The following is a 12340-nucleotide window of genomic DNA, read 5'->3' as shown; positions in this document are numbered from 1 at the left end:
CCATAAGTATAGTAGAATTTCAGATATACATTGTGAGGACAATTGTCCTGGTACTCACACAAGATTTTGTTTTATTTCTTTGAGTTGGCTTACAATTAAGGAAAAGAGTTGGACTAGGGTTGATGTTTGATTTTTACTTGGTTGCGTGATTGTGTCGTGCACAGAAAATGGCTAATCTACAAGCTGTAGATCGTCTATTTTCGACTTTAAGGTTAGTGTTAAAAAGGGCAAAATGTTAAATATGCCATTCATAAAACTGCCATTCTGAAATGTTGTGGTCCACACAAGTATAGTATTACGTGTGTGTGGGTGTGTGTGTGTGTGTGTGTGCGCGTGCGCGTGTGTGTGTGTGTGTGTGTGTGTTCCTTCTGTCCTGTAAATCTCCCTGGCAACTGTGCTGTAACAACTCTCTCCTCTCCTCTGTGTGGACTGCAGCACTTGGTTTGTCTTCCAGAATCCTTTATTTCACCAAGTGCCCATATTTGCACATGTAAGACATTTTTACTTGGATAGTGTAGCCCAGGGGTCTTCAACGTTTTTCAGCCCAAGGACCTCCTAGCTGAGAGAGGGATGAAGCATACAATATAGAGGGGGTCCCCCCCTCTATATTGTATGAAATGTGTTTCAGATTAAACTTCTTTTTTTTTTTAACTGTCACACCGCTCTGCACCGCAACACAGCAGCTATGATTCCGTACAGGCAGCGCGTCTGTGGATTTGTCTATAGGCCTACCTCTTTGCCAAAAATAGACGATCTACAAGCTTGTGAACTTATAGATCTGCTATTTTTGGCTAAAGTTCTCCTCAGAAAAAGGACGCTAGGGTTGAAGTGGTTAATGTAAAAAAAACAAATCGTATCACTCAGATTTGGCGGCCCCCCTGTAGTAGCTCTGAGGACCCCCTAGGGGTCCCGGACCCCCTGTTGAAGACCCCTGGTGTAGCCTGCAATTGGAACCAACCCTAACCCTTGGTTCCAATTTAGGGGTGCAACAGTTATCGGAACTAATAGATTTAATCTATTAAGCGTAGAGATTGAATACCTTAACATGATTATTAGCAGTACAGGTAGTACTAGAAGTCAAAGATAATCGCTAAGAAAATAAATCGATAGTTGCAGCCGTATTCCAAATATTCACTCAGTGTAGTTACAAATTGCTAGATCAACACTGAGGATTTACTGTGCAGTCTGCAGACAAGACACACTGTTGGAGGAGAAAAAAAAGAAGCATGACATTTAATCTGAAAATATACCATCTGCTCAGAGATGTTTTGGTTATTTGCTGTGGGAGTAGGAGCTATTCTGTGTCATCATGACTCAAAACCGCATATCAGTCACAGAATACATTTAGACCATATCAGTCACAGAATACATTTAATATTGTGTTATTTAACATTTGAGTGAAGACATTTAAACATTGTGTTCATGTCATACCACATTGAAACATTGTGTAAAAGTAATACTGCATAACTTCAATTAACGCATTGAGACCAGGAATGCATCTGTGTCTCTTTTAGATATATTTGGCTATTCAAAAATGGCAGATCTACAAGCTCATAGTGCGCTATGAGCTTGTAGATCTGCACCTTCTTATATGCGACACTTGGAAACTCTGGGCTACAGTTATCTACAGCAAGGGTTCCCAAACTTTTCAGGCTGTGACCCCCCCCCCCCCCCCCCCCCCCTCCACAGATAAATATTGTGAAAATAGCCGAACGGCTAGTTTTACAATATTTGCCTCTTTCGTAATGTAATATTTGACAATTTGGCCAATTTGGTATTAAAAAGGCCTTAAAAGTCATTCAATTGTAACTTCAGAAATATGCACATATGTTTACACTTATACTGTACGTTGGTTTGTTTACTGTTGAGTGGGAAAACAATGGTCATGTCGACAAAACAACAATTAAGCTAATCATCTGGGGACCCCCCCACACTAATTTGGGGACCCCCTGACTTATTGGAGGAAGTAAATGCTGTGGGTGGCAGTTTAAAGTCCCAGGTCATCACAGAGAGCTGTAATTTCCACCTCTATGTAGAAACAGTGTGTGTGCATTCGGTTACAGACACAGTTTAGAGATACTTGTTGTACTTTCATTATTCAATCTGATTATTAAGCTACACGGACAGACAGACCCCCTTATAGACGGGCTAGACTCCGCAGAGCCACCTCGTAGAAAACAGTAAGGACAATTCATTGTGTTATTTTAATGTTGGTGTTCTGTTAGCTAGCAGAACACATACAGTGTAAAGCCACAATACACAACGTTATATCCTCTCATCCGATGGAGAGAGGCAGGAGTGCGTGGTGTGTGCGTCTGTCTCAGTAACAGCCTCTACACAGTAAAATCCTCAGTATTAATTTAACTCGGAAGTGCGTACAAATAGACCCATAAGGGGTCCATGTACAAATAGACCCATAAAGGGTCCATTTGTACACACTTCTGAGTTAAATTAACACCGAGGACTTTACTGTGTAGGCTTTCACTTCTGACATAATGACTGAATGTACCTCCCACACTCACTGTGTGTGTGTGTGTGTGTGTGTGTGTGTGTGTGTGTGTGTGTGTGTGTGTGTGTGTGTGTGTGTGTGTGTGTGTGTGTGTGTGTGTGTGTGTGTGTGTGTGTGTGTGTGTGTGTGTGTGTGTGTGTGTGTGTGTGTGTGTGTGTGTGTGTGTGTGTGTGTGTGTGTGTGTGTGTGTGTGTGTGTGTGTGGTGTGTGGGTGGTTTGGGTGTGTGAATGTATGAACCCTTTGAGGTTTGTGGGTCCTTTCAGGCTTTGGTGTGTATGTGAGCTTGGATGGTTTCCGTATGTTTTGTGTGTCTTCTATATATCATCGCTGTCGGGAGGAAACCTATGTCCAAAATTGTTATTTTCAGGAAATGGGGGGGGGGGGGGGGGGGGGGGGGGGCGGGCGGGGGCTATGACCTGTGTTCCAATGGAATCCAACATACTGTAGTTATTGTTTAGTCACAAGCTCTTGTTAATACTTTACATTGGTTCAAGATTCATAAAAACACAGACAAGCGTAACCATTTTAGCGATGTGATGCGTTGTAGATCTTGCTTGTAGATCTGCTGTTTTTGTTACGTTTGTGCGAACGCTTTACGAAAAACATGAAGTCAAAATATGGAGTAACAAGGTTTCTGACTGACGGCAACGATATGCAACCAATATGTTTGTGTGCACACTTTTGTGCCCTGTGTGTATCAATCATGTGTGTGTGTCACTGTGACGAGAGAGAGAAGTTTGTGTACTTTTACTTTGGTACTTACGTAGTATATTTTGATGCTAATACTTTTTGATCTTTTACTTAAGTACAATTTTGAACCCAGACCTTTTACTTGTAAAATAGTATTTTGTAAAAGAGTATATGCTGGTATTGCTACTTTTACTTAAAAGAACGACGTCACCCATTTTCAATCTATCTTCATATAATTGGTTCTCACTAATGCTCATGATAAAATGGTACCATTTTCTTCGCTCTGTGTCTCATACTGTAGGAGTACACTGGACACTTCAGAAACCCGCCTACCAGTGACATCATCATTAGGCTTACGTTTTGTTTTTTAGCGGCGCTAGCCGCTCTATACCTTTAGGTATAGATACCTTTAGGTATAGAGATCCTGCTCTATACCTGACTTCGTACGTGTTCACCATCAACGTTCTGATTGGTCAGACCCGTCAACGTTCTGATTGGTCAGACCCGTCAACAAAGTGATTGGTCAAGCTTCACGTGACACATGGCTATAAACACATTATAAACACATATCGATGACATAATGTATCAAAGGCGCCACTACCTTCACACAGGGTGTGATTTCTTCAAACAAGATTAAAAAAAATGTTTACGCAAGAACAATTGCTTCCATTATATCATGCTAACTTCCCATAAATGGAAAGCCTGCCGTTTCTAATAGCTTGGATTCCGCATCGATGATGTCACTGGTAGGTAGGTTTCTGAACTGTACACAGCCCTTCTCTGAGACACAGACGGGATAGACAAAGATGGTACCATATTATAGATGAAGATTGTTGAAAATGGGTGAAGTCGTCTTAAGTAAAAGGAAAAAAATATCTATTTCTTCCACAACAGGTTTTGTGCCAAAAAACAAAAACAAGCCAGCACCGCTCTCTGAAAACCCCCCCATGGCTCGCTAACACATTTGTCCCATTTTACAGCTGTCACTACTGTCCCCAATAGGAGCCGTAGTGTTTCTTTTAGCAGAGCTAATCCTGTTAGCGCTGTGGTTTCACACACTGTCTGTTTATTCACTACAAACCCCTCAACGACTACCTAGGGGTTCATTCTACGCCCCGTAAAGGCTGATTAGGGAGTGCTTTGGTACAAGTTAAATAACCGTGAGCTGGAAAAGCGTTTAAGAGGTTGTTTTTTCTTAATCCCCCGCCTCAACCCTTCGTCGTATAGACGTGGGTTCATTAACATAAATAACCCTTGATAGATCCCTGAGAGGATAAACCTTTTGTTTCAGTCGCTGCTAATTTAAATAGAAGCAGGGACAGAAATGTATTGCTCGAGACTCTCATTTTGACGCGTTTCTACGCCGTGGCTCTGCAGGAGTCTAGCCCGGCGTCTATAATGGTGTGATTCTTTTTTTTATGCAATTGCCTATTGTAGCACTTTGAGATTTTCACAAATGTAAAGTGCATTATACATAAAATTCATTATAAGAGGGTCTGTCTGTCTGTCCAGCCATGTATCCGGCGTTAATCTTGCAAACCGCTGGACTGATCAGCCAGTAGGCCACAGTATCTCAACTATATACAGTGTTGTGTATAAAACATGTTTTATACTTAATATAAAACATTTTTAACAGTCAGTGAGGCTCCAAATTTGGTCAGATGTCATAGATAACCAACGTCACTGGCTGGTTAGATGAAGATCAAGATTCACAATGGAGCGCCCAATGTTGATCCCCAGATCCGCATGATTACATTTTTACTGACCATGACATGAGGTTACATTGGTCTCTGCCTGTCTGTCTGTCCATCCGTAATTTGTCTGTGGGTTTGAATCCCTCCATTGAGATGGATAATAGGGAAGGCAGACCCAGGCCAGGCTCTACCCCAGTCAGAGAATGTGTTGACTGCCCACTCCCTTGTCTCATTTGTCTCATTTGTCCATAATTATGTCATTTGTCCATAATTATGGACAAATGAGCCCTCAAACCTGGAACTTTACATTATGGTCTAAATGAAGCAGAGATGTCTTTAAAACTTTTCTTTTAGTCTTATAGAATATTAGATACTGTAGATGTGATACTGTCTCCTCCACATTATAGATAATGAGTTGTTTGGTCTTCCTGTCTGGTTGGAATGAAGCTAACTTGGTTTCGCTTACTCCCCCCTCTCTCCATTAGAATGAGTTGCTATAAATAGTTTCCATTTTATTTTGTTTAACTCTGTGTAGCTTTTGTCTCTTGGGATCAATCACCTCGTTATAAAGACGGGCCTATGTGCGTGTGTGTGCCGTTTTTATTTATGTAGGTCAGCTTGTATCATCTGAAGTTAATCTACTTTGATTCATTTTGTTTTCAATTCAATGTATTTTCTTTGTGCATTCATTTGTTTTTGTACATTTGTTCGTTTTTTTTATGTTAAACGGCATGACCATGACTCTTTGTGTACAACAGACCCATCTACCATTTCCACAAAGGATGATGGGAACTCTCTGCCTTCCGCAGGTAAAACCAGCCACAGTGTGACGTGTTGTGAGCTTGTAGATCAGCTATTTTTTGGCCTGAGAAACCGCTGTACGACTAATTATAAATCGGGCTTAGTAGTTCAAATGCAGAGCGCTAACAGGGCCCAGAGTAGAGTAACTGATTTGATGTGATTTTTGGGAGTTTTTATTATTTTGATTTTGATGAGTCTGTCTGAATGCTTTGTGCCATAACCCCCTGCTGTGCCAGTATTGACTGTGCCGCAGAGATAACAGCCTGAAGAGGAATGCTTGACCTGCTTGCTAGCATCACCTGCTGTGTTTGTACCCACTGTACTACAGCGTATGAATTAGTCTCACATTGCTACTTGAAACCATGCTGTTTTTTTCTTTACCGTCATGCTCACGAAATTGTTAGAATGATGTTGTTTTGTGCTTGTGTTGAATGTGCAGTGCGATTTATTGCATTCCAGAATTGAATTGAATTGTGGCTGGGGTGGTGAGTGTCCTTGATGATCTGCTCAACGTTAGCCTCACACCGCTTCTCACATCATTGCTGATCTGCTATTGTCACTACTTTTGTGCGGCCCTCTTGCACGATGAAGTAGGGCATTAATTTACAAAAAAAATACATCGAAAATTGAAATATGTAGACAGCCCGACAGCGACGATGTACTAAAGCCTATGTCTACATCCTGCAGGCTTGCCTCCAGCTAGAAACCTGCTAGAATGTCACTTATGAGTTTCAGTGATTTGGTGAACACGGCCATGTCCATTAGCTGATGGTTTTCGAGACGATGGCAATAGAATAAGCTTTGATTTTTCTATTTGCTCTGCATCTGAATACATCCCTTATTCTCTGTATCTTCCCACTGGACATATACAGTAGATTTGGGCCAATTGTACTGTCTAGAACACACACCCTTCAGTTTTTTAGCAAAAGGGTACAGGATAAGAGGTAAGCGCCTGAGCTATGGCTAAAACAATATCATGAAAGCTTCCTTTTGATGTGACACAGAGTTTTGCTTCTCTGTATGTTTGTATTGCGTGTGGCTTATCATCGAACATCATAATTAGCAGAACGAGTATGTAATTGCTATAAACAAATAAGCCCAGGGCCACTTACTGGGATGGTGGTGGTCTTGGCACGTCCAAGGCTACACTCGGTAGTGGATGTATGTAATTGCATTTTAAATGCTAGAGATGACCAGCTGATTGCTTTGAGTCAATTAATGTCACTTTTAATTTGAGAGATGGGTCTAATTATATTTTGACTGCGCTCACAATTGAGTTTCTAAGCCACGTACTGTACCGTACCACACTGCTGAATGCTGTGGCTCTTCTTCCCATCACTTCCAGTTGAATTCTTTGAACCTTTCTATGACATTCTCAGAACCTTTTTTTTTTTAAGTGATATTTTCAGAACCTCTTATATCATTTTCAGAATCTTCCTATAATCTCAGAACCATGATACCAATCAACATGGTAAATGGTGTATTTATATTCAGTAGTTAGGCCTGTCACAATTATAACATAATCGTCTAATCGCAATTATTTTTGCATAATCATCATAATCGTTTCCATGTTGAACATTTTTCACACATTTTCAAAAATTAAAAAAAGAAGAAATAGCAGATCTACAAGCATACAACGCTTCTAGATCAGCTATTTATGCTATTTTTACATGTATAAAAGTATTAAATGTTAATCATTTATTTTTATATATGCAAGTTATTTGTCATCTGCCCTGTGCAATTTTTGATTACGAAGCATAAAAGGCAAACAGAAATTGAATTTTATTCAGATGTTCCCAATGTTCAACGCCAAACACACAATTAAATTGTCAATCGCAATTAGTTGAGTGACAACTTAATCGTCAACTTAAATGTGTAATGGAGACAGCCCTGTCAGTAGTCCGCTCTACCTCCTGAGCCCCTGCCGCCCAGGCGTGGCGCTCAGACCTCACCTAACACAAACACTGCAGTAAGAAGTACAGCGTGATGTGTAGGTGTGGAGGAAAAACTGAATGAACCGGGCTCAGAGACGTATCAGCAGTTTGTCTAAATGCACAGCACAGTGGGGACACCTGGCGGTCACTGTGCTTCAGTATCTGTTTATCAGCAGTTTGACTGAATGCACTTATGATGAACTATAAATATTTAACAGTTGGACTGCATTTCAACTGATTCCCTTGCTGAATGTGCAATATCCTATATATCCTTTTTGCTGAGGAGGACTCCTTGCTGTGCAAGATTTAATATTGTATTAGTTGTATGGATTGTGTCTCATGATCAACTGATTGTGATTGTATTAGTGGCGTTTTAAGTATTTTAGTATTACATTTCTATAGTAGTTTCAGAATTTTGTAAGCCAGTGGAATGACATTTCATTCAATTGTGCATTTTATGTGCTGTTGATTGACAATAAAACCATCTATGCACAGCGCAGTGGAGACACCTGGTGGTGAAATCAAACGAGTGCCTTAGTAGAGCATGCCTCTGCATTGTGCAGTGTGTGGGATAGTCAGTGTAATGCAGAGGTTATCCTTTTAACTAATTCACCCACGAGAATGGACTTTGTTCCTGTTCCTTAATTATTAGCCATTGGCAGACAGCATGAAGACATTAGTTTTAACTCTGTGATTCTCAACCTGTGGGCATTGTGGGCCACACAGTAAAATGTGTACTTGAAAGTGTAAAGAAAAAAGTAATTTTAAAATGAGTTTTCATTGTGTTTGTAATACAGATACATTGGAACTTAAAGAATACAGTATCCATTGATCCCAGCCGGAACACAATCGATTGATCGATTGTGGATCTCATAGTTATTTTATGCATACTATTTACTTTATTGCCTCTGAACGCTTTTTGTAGATCGGCGCTGAATACATCTCAATCCACGCCCATCCATCTACATGTCACGTGACACACGTTAGAGACGTGTTTTCTTGTCTGCAGCTATCCATTCAATAAGCATTTTCAGTGGTCCCTATTTTGTTTTTTGTTTCCCCCTAAAAATAGCACAAGCTCTCAATGCATCATTGCTTGTAGATCAGCTATCTTTTTATATTTATGAAATTACTCCTGTCTAAAGGGTTGAGTGACAAAGTTGCCTATACATTACACATACCCGTCTATGATTAAAATTATTATTTGAGTTGCATGCCCCCCCCTCCTGCCATATTTTTCTTAACCCATTAAGACCTGAGGCGATTCTTAATTTTTTTTTTAATTAAAAAAAAAAATGTTTTTCAAGTTTTCAAAAATAGCAGATATACAAGCTCATAGCGCGGCACAGCTTGTATATCTGCTATTTTTGAATAGCCAAAGAAATCTAAAGTGACACAGATGCGTTCCAGGTCTTAATGGGGTTAAAAGAGATTTATATATATATATTTATATATATAGAGAGACATGCATTAAAGATCGTCAGGAACGGGGCTCGAACTCAGGCTATACTAATAAGCCTAGGTGCCCGGGACCGCAAGGTCAGCTGTCCTCCCCCTTACCCCACCTGCCATAATATTGATGCAGTTGTTGATAGCCAGGAGAGGTATGGGTGGCAGGAGAGACTGGCATCACCAGCAGTGAGTTGGCATTGACCACCACACACTCAGTGGCTGATAGACTGGCACGGAAACAACGCACTTAACAAAGCCCTGGCCCTGTCTCTTTGTACTGTATTAAACTCTGGCTTTCTTCCATTCATTTAGACTTTGTCACATGCAGTGGTTGACAAAATTGTGGCATTTTCATCTGAAAGCAGTGTTTATGATATACACTCACCGGCCAACTGCACATTCACGCAAATTTCTAATCAGCAAATCACAGCAATTCAATGAATTTAGGCATGCAGACACGGTCAGGGACGACCTCCTACAGTTCAAAACCGACCAGCAGAATTGGGAAGAATTTTTAATGACTTTGAACGTGAACTGAAACGGTGATACAAGGCAGTATGGATCCCTTCTTTTGTGTTGTAGACGCCAAATTCTGACCCTGCTGTACCATCCGAATGTCAAAGCAGACATCGAGACTCCTCAGACCATGCAATGTTTTTCCAATCTTCTGATGCCTGTGCAAATTGTTGCCTCAGTTTCCTGTTCTTAGCTGTCAGGGGTGTCCCCCCAGTGTGGTCCTCTGCTGCTGTAGCCTATCTGCCTCAAAGTTCGATGTGTTCTGCGTTCAGAAATGCTCTTCTGCAGCCAAGCTCACTTGGGCTTTTGTAGATCTGCCATTTCTGGCGTTCGGCGGAGTATAAAGTCTGTTTTGTTGTGACGTGTACTTTGTGTACACGCTCCATTTTTCTACCAGGCTATCTGCTGCTCTCAACATCAGTGCTGAAAACAATGCACACACCATTCTTACAAAGAATGGTGTGTGTGCATTGATGCATCTGTGTGCTGCTTGATTCCTAACCCTGGTTGGACTGGGAATGTTGTACAACAGATGAATGAAAACGGTGATGTGAACACATATTTGCTAACGGCAATAGAATGAGAAACAATGATTTCACGTGTTGTGTTGTGGTGTTGTGTTCCAGAAGCCAATATGAGCACAGCAATCCATGAAGTCGACTCTACAACCAGAGGATCAGCTGCAGCCTGGGCAATACTACCTGTCTGTGAGTAGACGCGCGCGCACACACACACAACCGATATTATCATAGATAAAGATGCTTTAAAATATATATTTTTTAAGTTGGCTAAATGGTAAATATATTTTCACGTCAGGATAACCATTTTAGATAATTATACACTATTATGCATGGTAAATACTTAATCATGAATTCATCATTTGTAAAGCATTATTCACACATTACTAAGCATTAGTAAACGCACAGTTTTAAACGGGGCTCAATTTATTAACCACTTGAGCCCTATTTTATACATAGGCTATTTGAAAATAGCCGATCTAAAAGCTGTGAGCTTGTAGATATGCTATTTTCAAACATTTTAGTACTTTTTCTTTTGGTACTTTAAGTATACTTTTGTACTTTTACTCGGGTAACATTTTGAACACAGGCCTTTTACTTGCAACAGAGTATTTTTATACTGTGTGTGTGTGTGTGTGTGTGTGTGTGTGTGTGTGTGTGTGTGTGTGTGTGTGTGTGTGTGTGTGTGTGTGTGTGTGTGTGTGTGTGTGTGTGTGTGTGTGTGTGTGTGTGTCTAGTTCTGCTAGCCATGGCAGCAGCAGGTGGTTACCTCATGTGGAGGAACTGGCAGAGTAAGAACCAGAAGAGCATGAACTTTGACAACCCCGTGTACCTGAAGACCAACGAAGAGGACCTGAACATCGACATCACCAGACACAGCTCCAGTGTCGGACACACGTACCCAGCGGTGAGTCCACTGCCAATGTAGGCATTTAGCATTGTCTACGCTCTTCATCCAGAGCCATTTAACAACAATAAGCAAGGTAAACACATACAGCAAATGCAGGATCACAGGTAAACCAAGAACCTACAGTGGTTGTACCTTCAGAGTGTCAGGGGTGGCACCCCTCTGGCGCCTCTCTGGTACCACCTACTTTTGCGGTACCGCTTTTTTCTCTGTGGTGCCACTAGATGGCGGTAGAGAGCAACTAATGCCCAGACACAGGCATGTTGTGTCTATTTGAGACAGGGCTGCTTCCAGTCAACAGAGGCTGCAATTGAAGCTGAACTTGTTGAGAAGTGAAACAAATAATTGTATGGGTCAAGAAGTATTTTGGTAAATTGCACTCAGTGGGCTTTGAAAGTAGCAATTATTTCTTTAACCCTCTAAGACCCAGATTATTTTCAAGTTGTGATGATTCCTGGCTCTGTGGGGGGTATTTATATGCAAATATCCTGGCCAATGGCATTGTAAGACTAAACAATAGGACCCAATGAGGATTTAGAGGTGAGAAAAATAAAAAATAACAGAAAAGAAAAATGATTTAAACTCATTTCTTTATCAAATTTAAGTGTTGCCAAAAAGCATCGCTGGGTCTTAGAGGGTTAAACACAACTGTGTTTCATGGTGGAAGAAGTGCACAGACATTTTACTTAAGTAAAAGTAGCAATACCACAATATAAAAATACTCTATTTTATATTTACTTATTTTTAAATATACTTACCAAAAGCTAATGTTCTACAATGTTTGAAAGTAGCCGATCTAGCTTGTAGATCGGCTATTTTCAAATGGCTGTGGTATAACATAGGGCTAAAGTGGTTAATATGTATGTTTTATTATATAACAATTTATATCTGCAGAGTAACTAAAGTTTTCAAATAATTGTAGTAGTGGAGTAAAAGTACACTATTTGCCTTTGCAGGCGTTGTGGAGTAGTAAGTGAAAGTGCACTAATACTCCAGTACAGTAAAAAGAAAACACTTCATCATTTTCCCCAAGATTCTATGGAACCCAAGCGGGATTCGTACCCCGTCCTCTCACCTTTCAGACACATCTGACTAACCGCTATGCTATCAGTTCAGTTGACAAAATGGCTGTATGTGATGAGAAGACAGTACACACAGAATGGGGCATCTAACTTCCAGCTGAACTAAAAAACAACAACAACATCAATGACCAAAAAAAATGAAGATTAACCATCCAATTCATACTTGATCATTTTTCCCCTTTGTTTTAATGTTGTTCGAGCAAACAGATGTTTAAAATCATCTTCTTCTGTTGGCC

At 40.5% G+C, this 12340-nt stretch overlaps 1 protein-coding gene across 3 annotated transcripts in view; it reads left to right on the top strand.

The window, feature by feature from the left end:
• Window positions 1-12340, top strand: part of vldlr (very low density lipoprotein receptor) — a 69540-nt gene that overhangs the window by 53280 nt on the left and 3920 nt on the right. For 2 of the 3 annotated variants that reach the window (XM_084046940.1, XM_084046938.1), the window contains 3 exons: window positions 5653-5703; window positions 10224-10304; window positions 10853-11022. In XM_084046940.1, the coding sequence (XP_083903066.1) occupies window positions 5653-5703; window positions 10224-10304; window positions 10853-11022 (302 nt within the window). The remainder of the gene's footprint in view (window positions 1-5652; window positions 5704-10223; window positions 10305-10852; window positions 11023-12340) is intronic. The other variant, XM_084046939.1, reaches the window with a different exon arrangement.

Source organism: Gymnoscopelus microlampas, assembly GCF_963454915.1.
Source record: "Gymnoscopelus microlampas genome assembly, chromosome: 21".
Classification (NCBI taxonomy): Eukaryota; Metazoa; Chordata; class Actinopteri; order Myctophiformes; family Myctophidae; genus Gymnoscopelus; species Gymnoscopelus microlampas.
The sequence above is the reverse complement of the archived record's forward strand: the minus strand, read 5'-3'. Positions and strand labels throughout refer to the sequence as shown.